Here is a 21,708-nt window from a genome sequence, read left to right as displayed (position 1 = left end):
GTAGGGAAGATAAACACAACCAAACACCAACAACCAATACAAGATCAGAAATAAACTAGAAAGTGATAATCATCAACTGAAAGCGCTGGGTCACCGACCCAGGACCATGACAAAAACATTAAAACTAATAAAACAAGTTTTAAAAAGAGACTTTTTCATTTAATTACATTTTGTATGATGGATTATGCAGAAAAAGTAGAATTGGGCTGAAACATCTATCGCTTTATCTATTCAGGTTGTAAATCGTGTTTTTAAAAAGTAACTAAGTAACTAAGTAATTACTTACTTTTGAAAATAAGTAATCAGTAAAGTAACGGGATTACTTTTTTCAAGTAACTTGACCAACACTGGTCGCGACACCAACAGAGAATGTTTGTCATGGATTATCCTGTTACTCTGGATCTTTACTGAAAAAGCAAGTCCAGCAACATCTGCAGACCAATGTGAAACATTATATTGACTTTAAGCACAGTCAGACTTTGTAATTATTGATTAAATTAGTGACTGAAGATGAGATGAAGTCATTACCAAAGGGTAAGACTTTGAGCAAACAGCCACAAGCGTTTCTATCAAGGTAAAACATATATTAGCATTCACTAATTTGGGTTGTCTTACTATTCAGTTCAGTTAAGGTTTATTTACATCAGGGGTCTCAAACGTTCGGCCCACGTCACTCCTACTTGCGGCCGTATATTGACGTGAAGAACTATAAAGCAATTTGGCCTTTGAAGTTACATTTTTGTTAGAGAGGATGTGTTTGTTGCTGAGTGCAACGTTAAAATAAGTTCTTTAAAAAGCAAAAAATGATTTATTAGGAAGGCAATATGAGCAGAGAGCAGAAACATGTTGAGGGATTGGCTGTGTTAGTTCAGTGAAAGAGTTGTTTGTAAAAAAAACTAATGTGTACACTTATGTCTGCATTTTTATTTTCTTAAGTATGAACAAAATGATAGCAGAATAAACAGATTTGTTTATTTGGTAGTTCAATGAAAGGCTTTGTGTGCTCACGTTTGCAGTTTTTTCTTGTGATACAGTATTTAAAATTTGACGGAAAAAAAAACAATCACAACACTATTTTCAGAAATACATGTGGTTGTTTTCTTCTTTGTTTGGTTGGGTTTTTTTGTACTACTTGAACACTAAAGTGGCCTCACATGAGATGACAGTGCCAGCAGAGGCCCCACAGCTCATTTAAGTTTGAGACCCCTGATTTACATGGTGCCAAATCACAACAACAGTCACCTCAAGGTGGTTTATACTGTAAGGTAAAGTCGCTACAGTATTTAGAAGGAAACCTTAACAATCCAACGACCCCCTATGAGCAAGGACTTTGTGACGGTGGGATAAAAAAAAATCTCCCTTTTAACAGGAAGAAACCTCCAGCAGAACCAGGTTCAGGGAGGGGCGGGGCCATCTGCTGCTACTGGTTGGAGGGTGATGGGAAAGAGAAAAGAAAGAAAAGAGCTTTCAGAAACAGGACAAAACACTAAGGGAAAGAATGTAATTCCATGTTTGCAGTGGTATATACAAACACATGGTGAATGGTTCACTGCTTAATGGTTTCCTACCATGTTTTTGTCTATGTGATTACAGTCATCTGTGATTAAGTAGCAGCATACACACAATAATTTACTTATTAGTAAAAGTGACGTGACTGAGGCTGAAAGCAGAGGTTCTACAGAAAATAGATAAATAAATAAAATAGAAAAATGCTTTGCCTCACAAACGCTCAAGCTTCTATCCCTGGTAAAAACAGATTCCTTAGCTGCACAATGGTTATAAACCTTAGTGTATTAAACGATTAATTTTGCAACCTGTTTGTGGCATTAACCACTCTCAGTGTTGCTCAATTTACATTTTTTTTTTGTAGATATTTTTAGGTCGCTGTAGGACAATGTCTCACTGATAATTGTGAAAGATAATTCCCCGAAAGTGACTGTACATTTCCTAGGAGCATCTCTAAGATTAAGTAAAATTCACCCATTTAAAAATGTTGAGGTTAATCTGTTTGAACCAAAATACATACACAGGGTTAAATATCCTCAGAGAAGTCTTTGTCTACGGTTTAATCAGATCAGAATCTGTAATGAAACTCCTCCTTAAGTATCACAGGGTTTTTCTAATGGATGTTATGTGACTCTTCTGACGTCCCTACAGATATCTGAAAGAGTGAGAGGCATTTTGTCTGCACCAGGTGGATGTTATCAAGAAGCCCCACCGCCTCGCCGGACTGCAGCTCACGTGTCACACTATCTCTGCATTTCTTCCCTAAGAACAACCACCCACACGCTTGAAAGTTTGTTTTGACTGTAAAATGTACAAGTACGCAAACAGAGGAAATGACTGTTTATGTCTGTTTTCATTTATTTGCTAATGGCTGTGTCCTCTTTAAGCCGAATGTTAGCATACAGCTAACACACAGCTTAGCGTTAATAACATCTATTTCAATATCTAGTGCAACAGCCTTTTGAATGTTTTATTATTTACTAATTTTTTATTATTTTTATGATTTCCTTTTCTTTTTAAGTAACAGCATCCTCCATAAAGAGGATTCTAAATTCTAAAAGAACACATTGTATATGATGTCTGCTTTGGATACATTTGAATGATTACGTTCACAAGACTAAAATAACTTCTCCTTGTTCGTGTTTTGGTTTTTAAAGCGTAAAATTTATTGATGCACTGGTTTGGCCTTGACAGCAGCAACTCAGAGCAGAAAATGAAGGCATTTACTCAACAGCAACCTCAGCTCTTTGGTTTTGGCTGACAGCCCGTGTCTTGATAAAAGCCAGACACATAAACACAGCCCCAAGGATGGTTTTTTTTCCTGTTGTTAATATCGAGACTGACAGAAATTGTGTTTAACGGTGTTTTGTCTAAAAGATACGAGGGCGACAACATCTGTTGTTGATCTCCATCTCTATTTTAGTCACGTTTGTAGTGGACAATAGAATTTCACTTTGATGAACTGTGAGTGAAAAACTCACCAATAACACACACACAGTGTATCCTCTATTCAGCACTTACCGCATATTTAAAGGAGAGATTGTACTCGCGGTCGTTTGCTCTGATTTTCCTTTCCAGCTCTGCAAAAGAAAAGACAAAAATGAAAAAACAAAAAGCATGACCATAACTGATTTGTATTTAAATATGTTTTGTTTTTTTTAACTGTGAGTAGATTTTTATCTTTTTCTGGCATGAAAAAAATAAAAAATTGTGTAGAAACTATAAATGCTATAAATTTGTGAAATGCAAATAACAGGGATTTTTTCCCCCCCACTAGTATTTTGACTTGTCAACAATGCAATAGGGCCTTGTTTAATGATACACTGCTTTAGTGCCAAATTTAGAAATTCTTTCAAATTCAGTTATACAGTATAACTTGTTATCGAAAAACTAACTTTTGTGCCCTCTTTTTTACCCCTGTTCCTTTTGTTATGATGAACGCCTGTAAAATTGGAGGCAGGTGCTTTGGAGTCTGACCTGAACCCCACTGGAACCTATTTTATGCTGAATTGGTGCTTTTGGTGGTGCAACACCAGTTCTGTCCTCATGGTTTGCAGCATTTTATAGCATCTCCTAATCTTTGCTAATTTAGGAGGGGAAAAAATAGCAAACTGAATCTGTGAGCTGCATCCACCCAGTCTTCTGTATGCTTGTCAATAAGCCAGCTTCCTTTCAGCCTGCCCCGAAGCCAAGCTAATTGAATAAACAGTCTCGGGACCTGTTTTTCTGCCTCAACGACTCAATTAGGGTTCACCAGAACGATCTGCTGTAAAGCAAGTTCGACATAGCTGGGTTATTTTTGACTTTGCTGGCTCGAGTATGCAATAGTAGTTATCAATTTCTTAGTAAATCCAGGCTTTCTGCTTCAGGCTGTGGGCACACTAATGTGCAATATTAATGTCTATATTCCACATTTGTCCACACAGTCTACCACCTTGTGTCTTCCTTTTATATTTTATTTTCCCTTGCTGTAAGAGCTCTGTAACACCGAAATTTCTCATCCGTGGGATAATAAAGGTTTATTCTATTGTATTCTATTCTATGCCAAAGAAATTTCTTTGTACTGAAAACATGTATAGAAATGTATTAGTAAAAATGCATTTTAAAGTGAAACCTTCAACCTAACTTCAGTATCATTTGTGAGACTGAAATCTCTGGCTTTTGGCTTAACGTACCTCACTAACCCGTTACTTTGCTTCCCTTTTTTTTTTTCTTTTTGCCTGTCCCATTTGGTTCTTTAGCCATCAGAATTGTTGTCTGAAGACCAACAAGGATACCCAATGGATTTATTTTGCCAAATGGATCATCATGGCATTACCGTATTGGTCCATTTGATCGACCTTTGTTTTTATTATTTATTTTATTTTATTTTCAGTTGTTACAGACGGGACAGACATGAGTGAGGGATAGGAAAGGGAGAAAGAAAGAGGAAGGAAAAGAAAAACAGAAGGGGAGAGGGACAGTGAGAAAGGGGGGAAAAAAATATCTACTTTGCTTCCCTGACACTAACAAAAACAATCCCAAGTCATCAGCTGAAGTTCTGGCGCTTTCACTTACTGCCAAGTTTTTCTCTGCTAATGAAATAAAGTTGCTGTCGAAATGTTGTCAAGCACTGTATATAAAACAACAATAATGTTTAGAACTCTAAATATTAGAATTATTTAAACGCCATTATAAAAACACTAAATCTGCAGAGGAAGTTCTTCCAAAGCTTCAGGCTGAGACTGTTTTTCATTTTATTTTTTTCAGAAATGTCAGTAGTGAAAATACAGACAGTAAATATTTTGGCGATCCGCTGATATTAATAAACTAAACCTGCTCAAACCTTACCCCTCTCTTTCTTCCTGACACAGTCCAGCCCAAAGAATGACATCTTCTTTTCCTCTTCTTCCTCCTCCTGCTATCTGCCCATCATACCGATCTGTTAAGATCAAGAGAAAACGTCATAATGTGGCTTAAAAAAGATACAAATGAGTCACTAATTATCTCCCTTACAGGGAAGTAAATTCACTCTTGAATATATTACTGCCTTTCTCCTGGAAACTAAGAGTTGAAACGTCAGTGCTGTTAAAGTAGGAATTGCTGCCAGCCGTCATTAGAGCATTTTCCCGTAATGTGCTCTATGAGGTAATCGTTCCTCAAAATGCCCTTTAAAAGGCATTTTGTTTCTTAGCGGAAACAATTTTCAGGCCAGGGAGAAAAGGTTTAGACATCTAAATGGAAGGTGTGTTAGGAAATGGTTACGATATAGGGAAAAAACTGAAAAAACACAGCTCTTAGGCTATCTAATGAAGGAAAAGACGTCTTTTTTGTGCCAAAACCCCTTGCTCAGGGTCTACATCAGGCCTCTTCATACGTTTCCCATGCTGGGCAGCCTGACTCAGAGGGGACACTCCCCTCTTACGCCACAAATCCACTTCTTCTTTTCTCATTCAGGGCAGGAAGAGGGCAGAGCCAGGAGCCACATCTGGACATAGTATCTGTCTCCGCCAAGTGAGGAACACCATGTGTAGCTGTTAATGCCAAATGCTGAAGCGAACCACATGGATTATGTAAGAGGATACGCAAATCCATTTAAACCAGTAACTTGTCAAAATGGATTTAGTGCAAAATAAATAGACAAATTTTATATGCAACAAGAATGATATGTCATTACTAAATCATAGAAATTTATGTAGATTTAAAAAGGGTTTGCTGCTACGACAAAAAGGTGTTTGTAATTCTGGTGGGAGCACATGGCACAATTTCAAACTCACTGAAAGAAAATTATTATTAGGATTTAATATTATTTAAGAATTTGATCAACAGCAAATGTGTAAAACTCTAGGAATGTTTCAAAAAATTTAACATCCCAAATTGAATTGCAAACTTGTAAAAGAGACCCATGATTACAGAGGTCGAGATTATTACCTCTGCCAAAGAGCTGAGGTTAGGGTTGGTTGGTAGGGTTGGTTGGGTTGGTTGGGTTGGTTGGTTGGGTTGGTTGGTCGGTTGGGTTAGGGTATGGGTAAAACACTGGAGATTTTTCAATAAATTTAACATCCTCAAACTAATTGCAAACTTATAAGAGAGAATCATGATTACAGAAGTCAAGATTATTACCTCTACCAAAGAGGTGGGGTAAGGGTTGATTGGTTGGTTGGTTTGAACCAGAGCCTTGGCCCGTCTCAGGAATGATTAACTTTTAAAGTCTTGATCTAGATTCTAGGTCAGGAGCTCTAGATCCAGATCTAGATCCAGGAAGGTTTGGAAAAGTTTTATTACCATGGCAAGGTAATGAAAATTTTTCCATCAAATCCTTAGAAATAAATATTAAATAAAAATAGTAACAAGAGCACAAATTTTAATGGAATAGTATTGCATTTTGTATATATTCATTTTGTTTTCTTTGTTCTTTTGAAACATGCTTAAAAAGTTTATAACGCAGTAAAAATACAGCATTTTGGGGTCAACTTGAAAGAAAAACAGATGTGAAATGCAAAAGTTAGAACTGTGAAATCTGTAATGTGATATTTAGAGTCCCTTATTGCAAGTATCGTGTCCCAAATTTTGCCAATACAAACAAATGCAATAGAACTTTAAGTGTGGTTTTAAAGACAAAAGTTTGACCTTATTTGACTTTAAAGTCATAGGTCCAAAGTAGTGTGATATTTAGAACCCCCATTTATCATTTCCTGACATTGCCCGCTAACACTTTTTCTAAATATTGTTTGATGTGACATTTAAACTCTCAAAATGCTGAAACATTCTTAAAAAGACAGGATTTTAAACAAACAACTCGATGCAAGTTAAAAAATGTTATGTGGAAACATCTCGTACAGTTGAAGGAACCATCATGTCAGTTACACAGGAAATTATGCAACTTCATTTCTATAAGCAGCAGTAGGAATCATAGAGACAGTCATGATATGTTATCAGCTATCTCACAGCCTTGCTTATGGTAGAGCTGGTGTTTGTCAAAAGCAAGGCTGCATTTGCCAGAAAGGTTTTGCTTTTTCTCTCTTCTCAATGTGGGACTGCATTGCTGTGAGGATGTTGTGTTTTAATGCACCGAATAAGAAAAAATCTGCTAATGTTAAAAAGCAAATATGCAGCTTGTTGTGTAGTGTTGACGTGTGACCGCGACAAGACTGACACACCCACACACACGGTGCACAAAACATTTAGCAGGTTCAAGAAATGTACAAGAACAGAGCGTAAATGTGGTTATGAGAGAGAAGCAAGCCTGCGTGTCACAAAAGTAGTTGTGGTTTTTGAATCCCGCCTCTCAGCTTTGGTTGCCAAGGTGACGTCAGCATTGGAGCTATAAATATCAACCATATGAGTTTGTTGAAGAATGTGAGGAAAGTCTGGAAATACATACAGAACACACAGACACAGACACACACACAAAGACACTAATACAGCCGGGGTTGGGCAATGTAACATAACGAAATACAGTGTTCACAATGTTTTTATTTTCTTAGCTAACGTGACATAAAAACCATTTGTAAACTATTTATTCACTGATTGAATAGAAGCTCTAACTCCTCTCTTATTATCACAGGATTTTCACAAGATTGGGATTGTTGTTGCCAGTAACATTGTCTCAGTGTGACCCCTCTAACCAAAGTTCTTCACAAATGAAGGCGTCAGGAAGTGGCTGATGTGCAAAACTATCTTGATTTCAGTTTTGATCAGATAGCCGCCCGTCATGTTGTATTTTTATACGAAAACAATAATGACTTCAGCAGCATGCATGCTGGGAAATATATGAAAAGTTAAGTAAAAAAAACATCCACCGGATACTTATGCAATGCATTGTGAAACACATTTTCATCCCCAAGCATCGCACGCTGACGCTTTGTTAGAGGCATCGCAACAAAAAGCATCAGACGTCCTTCAGCTTTGGTGATTCGTAGCATCGTGAGAAGCAACATTTGATGCTGTGAGCTAATGGTCTGTTTTAAGAAGCCAGGGCCTCAGTTTTCACACAGTTTTGGAGTTTTGTGTTCAGACTTTGTTTTAGGATACTTTTAATTTTGCTTTTGCTCGCTGGTTACAGTAACACCTAAAGCGGCTCGGTGTTAGCGCAAAGCAGTCTGGGTTAATCTACTCCCTTTTAACAAGATTACCCTGCAGATTAATGTTGCACATTTTAATTGCGACGTCCTTAAAAATGTTCGTATGTGACAAGTCTCATGGCCCTGAGGTGATATCGATAAAACAGAATTATTCAAATGAGAGTGGGGTAGAAAGACGAAATTAGACAATTTGGACGATCTTAAATCTGAATGTTTTCACATGAAACTGTTTTTCCCACTCTACATTTGGATGGTCTCCTAGGCTGGTTAATTTGTCATCCACCTAAGACAAAAACATGGCTGATTTACTACTGGTAAATCCCTTTGCTCTCACTATGAAAATCTGGTCACTGCTGGTCTTCAGCGTCATTCAGCTGTCTCGAGTCTTGAGTCCCAGTGTCTGGCAAACTACCTCCATTAACTTGGACTGTAGCTCATGGTAATAGACCTTGTTCTGCTCTGTAGGTCCACTGCAACCCGGTGGATCACTCTAACCAGAACTTGATTCATTTTAGAAAGAGTAGTTGTGCTTCCTTTTACACACACAACCTTGCTACAACCACAAATGATATATCTAATTCTATGGAAAACATTGTGGGGCGGTACTCCAGCACCTAAATCTGAAAGGTCTGTTAATGCATACTTAGAGATATTTGCAAAATAACAAGAAAACAGTGACATCACAGTCCGCCTAAACCAACAAGACATTCGTCTTTCTTTAGGCGGTCTGGGACGGTTTAATCCAGGGTAAATTTGGTAGTTTATAGCAATGTGGTAATAATGCTCTGTAATGCAGTGGTACAGAGCAAGCTGTGGTTTTCATGGGAGATGTGAGGCACACCAAGGGTAGCAGACATTTATAATTTAGGTGATATTGATTAGATTCGCTCACTGAATTCTATCTGTTATTCTAGCTTTAGGGATATCTACAGTTTTGGAAATCGTCCATGTAGCTTGTGACATATCTGGTCGTATCTTGTGAAAAACTCCACAAAGAGCAGCGAATCTCGGAATAGCAGCACAGGTGAATGGATCACAGCCTGTACACAAAGAACAAATGAATTATGTCACTTATTTATGAATAATTCTTTAACCCCACGGTGGACTGCTACGTTTGCCCAACTTCCAAATCCCACTTTAAACTCTGCTTATAATCTTTTTTTTAAAGAAGAATTTGATAGGAAATGTTACAGTGGAAATGGTGCACTGAAGTAAAAACTGGGTTTGACGCATTGCCCAACTAAAGTCAACAGAGCTTTTTAATCAATGATAGATTACGAAACAACACTATCAGGACTCACTTTCACTGTGATAACAGACTAGTTTCTTTGATGGAACAAGTGAGGTTTCTAAGGAAACTTGTTATGTCATTATTTACACCAAAAAAAAAAAAAAATACCAGGAAGCCAGAGTTTCTCCACGTGTGCAGCTGTGGAGAAACACAAACACTTATGTACACTTATAATGTTCTCCCCTTAAATGTTCCAAAAGGTTGATTCTGCTTATCTGGATGTAACGTTTTCAGGGGGAGAAACATTTTGTCACCCATCCAAGTGACTTCTTCCATCTAAGCTGACTGCAGGTTTCCCCAACCTTATAAAAAGTACATTTGCACAATAACTCAAACCAGCCTACTGAAGGAGCAATGTCTGTGAGGTCTGAGAAATGTTTCTCCCACTGAAAACGCTACATCCAGATGAACAACCTTTTGGGATTTACTTACTTGGACGATTGAGCATGCATCAAGACCCCTTAAATGCTGGGAAACAAACCCCTCATTCATTCACCAAGTGACTCAGTTGAATAAAAAAAAATCAGTCTATTCTGCAGACAAACACAGAAGTCATGTGGGTCGACAGCGAGAGGCGTGTCCAGCCTGGTGAAAGTTTCATTACAGAAGTCAAGATTCAGCCATCAGGACGACTTAGCAAGATTTCAAATGTCAAATGGCGTGGATTGTTCAAGTTTCTCTGATCCATGCAATCGGTTTTGGCAGACTGTGACTTTGCAAGTTTTACTGCTGCGTTGACACACCACAAAGACCAAACTGATTCCACTGAATGAGTTATGGATGGTCTGAGAGATTTACCAGCTGTTTTAGCTTAGAATGTCGCTAAGATCTGATAAATTACAACATACAAGTACTGTTAACAAAATATAATTAAAGTTACTTGTACTCTGTAAAGTGTTCATTTTTTAAGGATATTACTGTAGATTTTCTTCATCTAGGCGCTGGGAAATGAGTCACAAGATAAATATGAGGGTTTCTCCTACAACTATACACACCTGTATTGAATTAGTGATAAGTTTAAAGTGAATTTTCTTGTGAATTATTTTTTATATTAACTTTTTCTAATCTTTAAAAGAGATCTGGCACCAGTATGATGTTTCATAAACTTTTTTTTGTAGTGATGCATAATGTTTCTGTGTTATTGTGCAGCGATATCAAAAGCATATTCAAGAATTGCAAAGAGCTTCACTGGTATAAAAGTACAAAAACAAATTTTAAGTGTATTTCGGTCCAGACATTGACAGTATCAGCACAGGAGAATGTGTTTGTATCGTGTTTGCTTTTCATTTTCAGAGCAGACTTATCAGCATATCCTTATCCTGTGTTAGGTTATATGCAAATAAACTTGTGCAGCCATCACTGCTGCACAAAAGTCTTTGCATTTAGTTTTGACCTTGTCTTGTAAATTCTTAAAGAAAGGCCCAAAGGTTTTATATACACACCTCCTTTTTCCAGAGGAGCACAACATTTTCCTACGTTCACTTCTTATGTAATCACAGTTTCATGGAGATATTATAGTGGTTATAGTTTTGCAGAACATTTTTCAATGTAAGTTTGCAGATTTTCCATGTTTTCATGGATCCTGTGAAGCACCAAGCATCCACTTTTGTTATGTGTATTTTGTTATATGACACATGAACAAAACAAAACATTCTTTTGCATTTAGTTATGTAATTCAACCTGCAGGCTCATGAAACATGCTGGAGTTGTGTAATCTCTTACTGTAAATATCACATGTTCACTCACTGATAAATCATATCAAGCACTAGAAGAGTCTGATAATTGCTTTTTATACTGTACAGTGCAGATATGGAAGCCAAAAGTTTCCTGGTTGCTGAAATTTCAGGTACACGGGGGCATGGATTGCGAAAAGCTTAGCTATGAAGGCAAATTCTTACAAAACTGAAGAACACAAATCAAGAACAAATCTTTCAAATCCTTTAAATATTCATCTGTCAACAAAGCCAACCAAAGAGTCGAAAAGTCAAACATCCTTAAAAACGACATTTCACTTTGGAGTGGATGAAGACTTCCTCCAGTTATGGTACTTGTGCTTAGAGCAGGGCGATATGACCAAAAATATTTATCACGATATACATTTGTAAATTTGCGATAACGATATAACTGACGATATAATTGACACTAGACAAAATACTTTACAACTCCACAACTTTATTAGTGCAAAAAACCCCATCAATGTATTTTCACTTAAACAAGCAGCTGTTTTTTATGTGCATTAAAGTTATATAAAAATGTAACAGTGCAAATTTCTCGCTGACAGTTTAACCAAAAGGCATTTCCAGTGGAAATTGGCCGACATATCCTCAGCATAACCGTGTATAATATCCACAAAACTTAAAAAGAGGTTATACACACACAATACAGTAATATTATGTTGAAGCACAGTACGTATCACTCTGCGAGGCTCCTGCCTACGATAGCCGTAATGCTCCGACAATCCATCAAGCAGTGCGGGTTCGTAGCTTAGCAAAGTCGTACTAAAACATCTGACAGATTTTCCAGCGCCGTGTACCACATAAAATTGTTTCAAGGTCAGTAAACACAACCAGAATTCATACATAAGGCACACGGGATTATAAGGGGCACTGTCGACTTTCAGAAAAATCAAAGGATTGATTTTAAGTGTGTCGTATTTTCCAAACAACACGGTAATAACGACGGCCCGCTAGCATGCTCTACCAAAAATAGTGTTTCTTTGTGTATCTGACGGACGAAAGCTAAACCAGTTCCACACCACTGAAGCTGCAGCATTTTTACAAACCAATTCTGGTTCATTCGTTTCATTTAACAATCCGCTTTCGCTCTTCTCATTCTGCGTCGCCGCCATGTGCTTATGTAAACATAGGCAGTGCGCATGCGCGTTTTACCCATATTCTATCGCGATATTTCATTTTCCTATCGTTGCCCAAAGTTACACCGGTATTACCGTGAACGGTATGATATAGCCCAGCCCTACTTGTGCTGTTTTAATCATTTTGAGACACAAACTGCTTCACGTTTGGCTTTAAAACCAAAGTGGAAAAGAGATAAGTGGGTCAAGGGGAGACTGAATATAAAAATACTGTGGTTTAAATAAAACCACTTTAACAGATGAATGCACTACTGTTTTGTTTTTTTTAAATTATCTTCAGCGTGCACACACACAGACACAAACACTCAAGAATCAATTACACTTAATCATCATTAACATAACTGCTACCTGCCTAATTTTAATTTACAATAAAACTTGTGCTAAACTTAATTTTATCCCAACCTTCATCAGATCTTCCCACTAAAATCTTCCAACATAGATCACACATATATAACGCACAACAGATTTATGCATCTACAACACACAAACACACACACATGCCCACTTTCTCTGTGCAGTTCTCCTCTTTAAAGTGCAGCAAACACCATCATCATGCAAACAAAGGTGTGTAAGAGTATCCAAGTTGTCAGAGTCACCTGTGGCCGGTCAGAGGTCACACAAATGAAAGGCAGTCTTGTCCAATCGGTGATCTCTGGTTTCTGAGCTGAACAGAGCTCTATTATCAAAACTGACTGCTTGATCGCAGCTGAAAGAAAGACTCTTTTCCTCTGTGTGCATGAATCCAAATTACAGAAAAGCTCCCTTTGTATTTGTCCAGTCTGAAAAAGGATGGTTTTCTACTACTTAAGGCTAACAAAGCAATCAAATGACTAATTACAAAAGCGACCTGTGGATTAACAAAGGTGGTGTCTTAGTTTAAAACTTCAAAACATGTTTTTTAAAGGTTAGAGGAAACCAAAGAATTCCCAAGATAACATACGTCAGGCTTAAAATGCATTTCCGCGTCACTGAAGCGCTGTGGTTATAATATTTATGTCAAATTTATAAAGCTTCAGTAAAAGCTCTCCAACAAGCTATCAACATATCACAAACATCAAATGACACTGCCATCCTGAAATAGACACCAACTCTGCACATGCAGATGATAGCTGTTGCAAAACAGTTTCCATAAAAGAGCCAATCAGACGATGACCTGCAGTAACAGATAAGCAAATGAGCACAGCTGCTGTTTTTTCAGAGCCCTAAGCATGTTCCCTCTCTGCGTGTTTTGTCTAATGGCAAACAGAGCTTTGGATAAATGGGCCCTGTTTTCACTGTGGAGAAAAGGTGTGTGTAGAGAAGAAGGAAACATTTACAGTTTCAGCTGTGGAAAACTCTTAATGGCTATTAAATGTCATCACAAGTTTAAGAGCTTCTCAGTCAAAGATTAAAGGAATATAATTGTTTGTCAGATGTTTTCTGTGTCTCACAGTAACGCACAAGGTAGACTTTGGTAGCAGTACGTCACACAACACACTGCTGTTTAAAAGAGCTACAGCGTCTCTAAAACAGAGACATTAAAGATTAAATGAAGAATGTTGGACTATTTTGCACTTTGTTTGACTTATTTACATCCAAACTCTTCTTAGCTTTATATAGTGTATCTATGTGGTTGAGACGTTTGCCTAATAAGAAGAGGATCGCAGCTAGGGCTGGGCTATATCATACCGTTCACAGTAATACCGGTGTAATTTTGGGCAACGATAGGAAAATGACATATCGCGATAGAATATGGGTAAAACGCGCATGCGCAGTGCTTATGTTTACATTCGCACATGGCAGCGACGCAGAATGAGAAGAGCGAAAGCGGATTGTTAAATGAAACGGATGAACCAGAATTGGTTTGTAAAAATGCTGCAACTTCAGTGGTGTGGAACTGGTTTAGCTTTCGTCCGTCAGATACACAACAAAGCACTATTTTTGGTAGAGCATGCTAGCGGGCTGTCGTTATTACCTTGTTGTTTGGAAAATACGGCACACTTAAAATCAATCCTTTGATTTTTCTGAAAATCGACAGTGCCCCTTATAATCCCGTGTGCCTTCTGTATGAATTCTGGTTGTGTTTACTGACCTCAAAATGATTTTATGTACACGGCGCTCGAAAATCTGTCAAATGTTTTAGTACGACTTTGCTAAGCTGCGAACTGCATGGCTTGATGGATTGTCGGAGCATTACGGCATTAGGCAGGCGCCTCGCGGAGTGATACGTACTGTGCTTCAACATAATGATATCGTACTGCGTGTGTATAACCTCTTTTTAAGTTTTGTGGATATTATACACGGTTATGCTGAGGATATGTCGGCCAATTTCCACTGGAAATGCCTTTTGGTTAAACTGTCAGCGAGGAATTTGCACTGTTACATTTTTATATAACTTTAATGCACATAAAAAACAGCTGCTTGTTTAAGTGAAAACACATTGATGGGATTTTTTTGCACTAATAAAGTTGTGGAGTTGTAAAGTATTTTTTCTAGTGTCAATTATATCGTCAGTTATATCGTTATCGCAAATTTTCAAATGTATATCGTGATAAATATTTTTGGTCATATTGCCCTGCTCTAATCCCAGCATCTGGTGTAAAAATCAGACAAAACAAAAGTGTGAAGTTATGCTATGAAGACGCCATGTGTATGAAGATGTTGAAAGTAGCTGTTAGATTTATACACCAATAAGAAAAGAGTGTGCTTTTGGTTCATATGCATCTCATTGCAAGAGTAACACTGACTGATGAAAAATGATGCGTTGGAAGTGACAGAGCTTTCTCATGAATATTATAATCCAGTGACACTGTAACCACACCAGTAGTTTGACAACACTGCATTATCTGACACACAATGATGTGTGAGATGCCTGAGCCTTCCTACATCAGCTCCTCTGAACAAATCAAACTTAGTTTAGTTAGTTCCCATAGAAAGCATCGTGTAACTCTTCCTCTAATCGCTGCATGGTAGTGGTTTCATTTTAACACAGTAAAAAAAAGTGAAACAAAAAACCCAGCAGACTTTTGATGAGACTGGAGTTCAGCTCTTGTTCTTGGTTATGTTTTGCTTTCACTCACTGTTTTACTCTAGTGACCTGGTTATGTTTAGGGATGGGAAAAGCTCACAGATCAAAAGATGAAACAAATAATGCTTAAAGTATACCTACACATCATAAGAGCAGGAAGCACAAAAACACTTTTGGATTGTTTTCTGGGGCAAGACTAGTTTGCTTCCTACACTGGACGAATTCAGACTTAGCAAAGACACAAAATGAGTCTGTTGGTTTCTCATAACTGATGCAATTGTTTTGGGTGTTTGCGGTTATTTTTTCCCCACCTATGCATTTTTTTATCAGTCATCTCTCTGACGTTGTTTTTGATTCTTGTCTTCTTGTGTTTTACTGCTTTTTGTCTCTTTGTGGTTATTTAAACCTAAATGACAGCAGAGATAAGAGATGCAGTCATTTTCCACCTCTTTTTATTATCTTCTGGCTATATTTGTAATAGCTTTGGTGTCATCGTTTTACTTTGAGCTCTGTGACTTTGTGACTTATAATCTCAGAATGATTAACAGAAAAACTGAAATTTTTCATTGGTGATCCTGGTTTTCAGGGTCAGCATTCCCAAACCTCCACCCTAGGTTTTCTGCTGTGTCTCTATCAGCAAGTACTTGTGTTATCTGGCTTTTTGCTAATAATAGCTGCCCTACAGTCTGAATGTTTCAGTACACTTCAACCTTTTGAGGTAAGTAGAGCTGCAACATATGATTGAGTCAAAAATTAGTCAATCACCTAAAACTATTTTGGGGGATTAGGAAATTATGTCTGTATTCTTCTGTTTAGCTTTCATTGTATTCATTCATTTATTCAGTGGGCATATTGGTTGGTAGGTAACTTCAGTAGATAGGCATTTTCACACCATGGTAATACTCTGTCATTAACTCGGCCTCCATTAACATCATGAGGAATCTCAGAGACAGTTTTGACCAGGACGTGTCCTTCAGTGTGCATATTAAACAAATATTCATTCCATTTGTGCAATATCGCTGAAATTAGAAGCATCCTGCCTCAAAGTGATGCTGAAAAACTAGTTCATGCATTTATTACTATTACTATTATCAGGATGTCCTAAAAACTCCTGAAAAGCCTTTAGTTAATTCAAAAAACTGCAGTGAGAGTACTGACAGAGACAAGAAAGAGACAGCATATTTCTCCTACACCGACTTCATTGGTTTCCTGTTAAATTCTGAATCAAATTTAATTTTATTGAATAAGCAGAAGCCATCTTATCTTAAAGACCTCATAGTACCATATCGCCCCAATAGAGCACTTCGCTCTCAGACTGCTGGTTTACTAGTGATTCCTGGAGTATTTAAAAGTAGAATGGGAGGAAGAGCCTCAGGCTCCTCTGTTTTCATTTGGAGACAGACACAGTCGCTGCTTTTAAGATTAGGCTTAAAACTTTCCTTTTTGGCGACCCTGAATCCTCCCTTAGTTACACTACAATAGGTCTGTTGTTCACTAACCTTTTTATGTGTTTATCCACCACTCTGCATTTAATCATTATTTATTATTCATCTCTGGCTCTCTTCCACAGTGTGTCTTCGTACTGTCTTCCTCCCCTCACCGCAACCAATCACAGCAAATGGCCACCCCCCCGAGCCTGATTCTGCCGGCTCAAGAGTTGGGAGGTCGCCTTGTAATCGGAAGGTTGCTGGTTCGAGCCCCGGCTTGGACAGTCTCGGTCGTTGTGTCCTTGGGCAAGACCCTTCTCCCGTTGCCTACTGGTGGTGGTCAGAGGGCCCGGTGGCACCAGTGTCCGGCAGCCTCGCCTCTGTCAGTGCGACCCAGGGTGGCTGTGGCTACAATGTAGCTTGACTAGTTTACCATTTAAAAGGGAATTTTTCCTTTCCAGCATCGCCAAAGAGCTTGCTCAAGAGCTTTCTTAATTTCTTTGTATTATTGCCAGGTCTTTTCCTTACTATATAAAGCACCTTGAGGCAACTGTTGTCGTGATTTGGCACTATACAAACAAAATTTTATTGAATTGAAGTAAAGCGCTTTACCAAAGCAGAACTATACAGTGTCAACTACGCTGTGCAGTCCCATGAAAAACTAAGTACACCCTTACTACTTCTACAGGCATTAAGAGGGGAAGTAGCAGCCAGGTGCTGTTAATAAAATGCACTTGATTAACTGATCATCAGCCAGTGCGCACACTTCTATAACAGCCATGTTGGAGAAAACCAAACACAGGATATAAACAAAAACCCACACTGCGAAGCACGGTGGTGCAGGGGTGTTAATGTGTGCTTGTTCTGTAGCCACAGGACCAGTTATTTGACGCAACTGTGAACTTCTCTGCACACCAAAGTATTCTAAAGTCAAATGTGAGATGTGACTTACATTTTTAGGAATTCGACCTTCTCTCTGTTTTCTTATTCTGTTCTTATGGCGAGAAGGAAATGTTCCATAGCATTATGTTTTGTCTTTATAAAACCCTCTGTGTTAAGATTTACTCATCTGTACAAGTTGTCATTTGCGTGGAATGTTCTGAGTGCATTCTGTGACCACTGTGGTTGGTAGATAACTTTGTTATTCTTTGTCAAATACCAGTAGTGCTGCTGTAATCTGTATTGTTATTTGACCCCTTTGCAAAGGTAAATTATAACCTTGCAAAGACAAGCCAACTGGTTTCAGCAGATGGCCACCCCATCCCAGAGCCTGGTTCTGCCGAAGGTTTCTTCCTGTTAAAAGAGACTTTTTCCTTCCCACTGTTACCAAAGTGCTTGGTCATAGGGAGTCATATGATTGTTGGGTTTTTCCTCTGCATATATTGTAGCGTCTACCTTACAATATAAAGCGCCTTGAGGCGACTGTTGTTGTGATTTGGTGCTGTATAAATAAAATGCAGACATATCAGATTTTAAACAGCAAAATCTTTTCCAAAATTATGTCATGCAACGGGGCAACGATCTCGCCCCGGCAAATCTACAACGGAATGACTGAAAATGAAAGGAATCAGGCAGTTGCAAATGGCCTACTAACAAGCCAGACCTCAGACCTCGAAAAGCTGTGGGATGTCAAGAGAACCCTCAATGAACTGAAAGAAAAAAAAAGAGTGTGGCAAATTTCCTCCGCACAAATAAGAGCCTCATAAAGTCAGACAGAAAACAGTTAAAGTTATGGGTGCCAGTGGTGGTGTATTTAAGGGTTGTAAAGTTAAGGAAGCAATGTATAAATCCAGCCTGATGTTACGCTACACACGAATGATCTTACCCTAGGGTGAAGAATAGTGCTTATTAATTTAGCCCACTACAAGTAAGAGAAGCTGTGTGGGGGGGTATATTTCTCCACAGACGTTCAGATTTCTGTCCCGAAAACTGTTGCAGTAACTCAACAATTGCTGGAAGTAGTGTGATCCTGCCCTCAACAGCAGAAGATGAATTCCAGTAAAAGATGACTATAAGCCAAATCAGATAAATTCTGAATAAGTCTTAAAGACCAACACCCTTTCATGCTTCTACACACACAGACTGTTATTTTAATCTTTCACTCGTCAAGTTTTTAACAAAGTGATTCAACAAAGAAAACATTTGTGCAATTTTGAGACCTCACAGTGTTTCACACTGGTCATAAAAACCAGGAGATATCAAGAGATTTATCAAAACAAAGAGATGAAGTCGCGATAAAACATTAAGAATTCTAAAATGATTATCAATCTTTTTTCCCACTCTCACTTTATATCTGCAGGAATCAGCAAGGTTTTTGGTGATTAGACTCTGAACAGTACATTTGAACCCACTTCCTGACAGAATGAAACCAAAAAATGCTCATTAAGATGTATCTAGATCATTGAGTACAGCAGTTTGTAAAACTTTCACTCGGGCTCTGGATGTCACCTGGCCGCAGTTAAATCACAGGTTCAGTGAAACTGACAGTGAGTTTGATGACTCTGACGCACGGTGGTTTGGATGGAGTTGTAGAAAACTATTGTTTGCTGAGTGCATTCAAACTGCTGCAGACAACTCGTAGGGAAAGTGTGAAATTGCTGTTCTTGTATGTATCAGAATTAGCAGGACTTTTGGTTACGAGTCTGAGTTGTTGAGTGACAAATATTGACCGACTGACCAGCCAAATACAGCATTCACATTCATTTATAGTTTCATTTACAAGGAAAGAGTAAAGAAACTACACAGTGAGTGAAATTAAGTGATCCCCTGCTGAATTTGTAAGAGATATGAACAATTTTTTTTATGGCAGGTTATGTTAACATCTCAGGAGAGATTTTGGCCCAATAAGACCTAGAGGTGCCGCAAGATTTCAGTCCATTGCAGCATATTGTGTTGCTAATGGTGTTTTTGACTTCTGGTCCCAGCTGGCTTTAGATCTTTCACAAGCTGCTGTTGTGTAGGTTTGGCTTGATTCACCACTTCCTCGTGGAAGTGCTCTTGTAACGTATTTTAGCTTCTAAAAATCAGTTATGTTTCTGTGGGTCAGCCTGTTCCAAAAACTTTGGTAATAAAGTTCTTTAGCCCTTTGTTACCTGCATTTCCATCGTGGGCTGAAGCCCCGTGATGATTAAAGACATGAAATAGCTGATCTTTTAAAAAACTCTAATCTTTTTGGTATTTTATTCCTGCAGCAATACAGAACTATTATGGCCAGAAGAAAAAATAATGTAAATGTTAAAACGCTTGGGGAAACCGCTACCATAGTGGAAACATTTAGCAATCTCTCGCTTTAATTTCCCTTAGATTCTTATTCCTTAGCTGCAAATGTCTACGAGGGCAAGCGAAACCACAAGTAACCAGACACGTGGAAATAACTGTTGGAAAAATTCACCATTGTAAATATCCAACACCAGCAGATGCATTTCTACTGTAGAAAGCTGTGCATGGTGAGATGGCATGAAGTGTTTAATTGAATGAAATCCATCCATCCTCTTCTGCTTATCCAATTCAGGGTTGCAGGGGGGCTGGAGCCTATCCCAGCTTAGGGCGAGAGCCGCGGTACACCACAGACAGGTCACCAGTCTGTTGCAGGGCTATTGAATAAAATATATGACCTAAAAAAGTTTTTAAAAAATAAAGAAAATGCCTTTTATGCTATTTTACTATTAATATGTTTTAATAATATTTTGTGTATTTAATTATCTAGGCTGTATTTGAATTTTTTTTTTAAAGAAAAGAAAAAAAAGTAACCAGAAGATGCTGAACCAAGATCAACTTCTTGGGTGGTGGCTATTGCACCGTTTCCCTGCAACCAAACCACAAACACCTTATCTGAAAATATTGGTGTCTGCAAATTCTGAGAAAATAATAACAATAACGTCAACTTTAAACATAGCGAATACTAGAAAATGGCACCTTAACAGTTTTATTTACAAGTCATTTCAATATGGGATATAGAACTTTGTTAGTGTTGCTACACAAAAAAAACGTAACTTTTTTTTTGTTTTTTTACCTGAATTAAAACCCTGTATTTTAATTCTGGAACAGTTGTACAAAAGACTTGTACAGTGCAGCCTGAGTTGGTTCCTGGCTATTGTTTGTTAATTTCCCACTTATCTGATTTCTTTGTTCCTCGTAATGTCAGTCACGATGTGGTCAACGGACCAAAAAAAAAAAAAAAGAGAAAATTCAGTATAACCGGGAAATAGGTTGAATAAACAAATAACAAACTGGGTTATATGTTGGTTTGTTCAAGGTTCCTGTCAGTTAATGATTAACATCACTCTGCTCAGTAGCTCTGCATGAATCCGTGATCACATTCTCATGACTGAAAATGATCACATCTCTCTGACTTACATTTTTTCTTTTTAAAAATACAAAAAACCTTTGAACAACATCCCTCCATCTTGAGACAACGATGCCTTTAAAAGCCTTAAAAACTGAACAGATTTGTTGCTTGTTATTTAGATAGAGGTGCATTTACAATGCAAGCGTAAGCAGCGACCTGAAAAAGACCCACTGGTGACAGACATTAACAAAGCAAGAATGGGAAAGTGTTATGACATAAGGACACAATACAGTATCTGTGCTTTGAGCCCCGAGAGCTGCACCAAAAGACCCAAACAATTAACCTCTGAATTATTCACCTGACCTCTCAGGCCACCGAGCCACTCCCCATCTCCTCTTACATGATAAAACACTGACATTATGACTGACCTTTTAAACCTGATAAGATTCTCATTGTACCATAAAGACTCAGGTGTTTTAACATTAAAGACCTTCAACATGTGACAAAATGGATTTTCATGCATGATAAATGCATTTGCGTAAGGCAGGACATTACTGAGACCTCACGTGACCTCAGTCAAAGTTTAGTCGGGGCAGCTGACGTTCAATCACAAGTTTCACATCTCGTAGCATTTTCTGATTAACCAAACAGCTTCAGTTTTCTCTTCACACAGAATCAGTTTGTAAAGGTTTTTTTTAAATCATACTTCTGTTCATGACCAGCTTGACTAACTATGTTTTGACTCCGATTGCTA

General features: G+C 38.1%; 1 protein-coding gene across 1 annotated transcript in view; it reads right to left on the bottom strand.

The window, feature by feature from the left end:
• The window catches only part of LOC102787094 (phospholipid-transporting ATPase ID-like), a 53,640-nt gene that overhangs the window by 28,034 nt on the left and 3,898 nt on the right, over positions 1 to 21,708 (bottom strand). The window contains exons 2-3 of the mRNA XM_087849409.1: positions 4,837 to 4,927; positions 3,028 to 3,086 (exon numbers count right to left, since the gene is read on the bottom strand). Coding sequence (XP_087705535.1) covers positions 3,028 to 3,086; positions 4,837 to 4,879 — 102 coding nt within the window. The 5' untranslated portion in view covers positions 4,880 to 4,927. The remainder of the gene's footprint in view (positions 1 to 3,027; positions 3,087 to 4,836; positions 4,928 to 21,708) is intronic.

The sequence above is a fragment of the Neolamprologus brichardi genome, chromosome 12 (assembly GCF_056152115.1).
Source record: "Neolamprologus brichardi isolate AB-2024 chromosome 12, ASM5615211v1, whole genome shotgun sequence".
NCBI lineage: Eukaryota > Metazoa > Chordata > Actinopteri > Cichliformes > Cichlidae > Neolamprologus > Neolamprologus brichardi.
The sequence above is the reverse complement of the archived record's forward strand: the minus strand, read 5'-3'. Positions and strand labels throughout refer to the sequence as shown.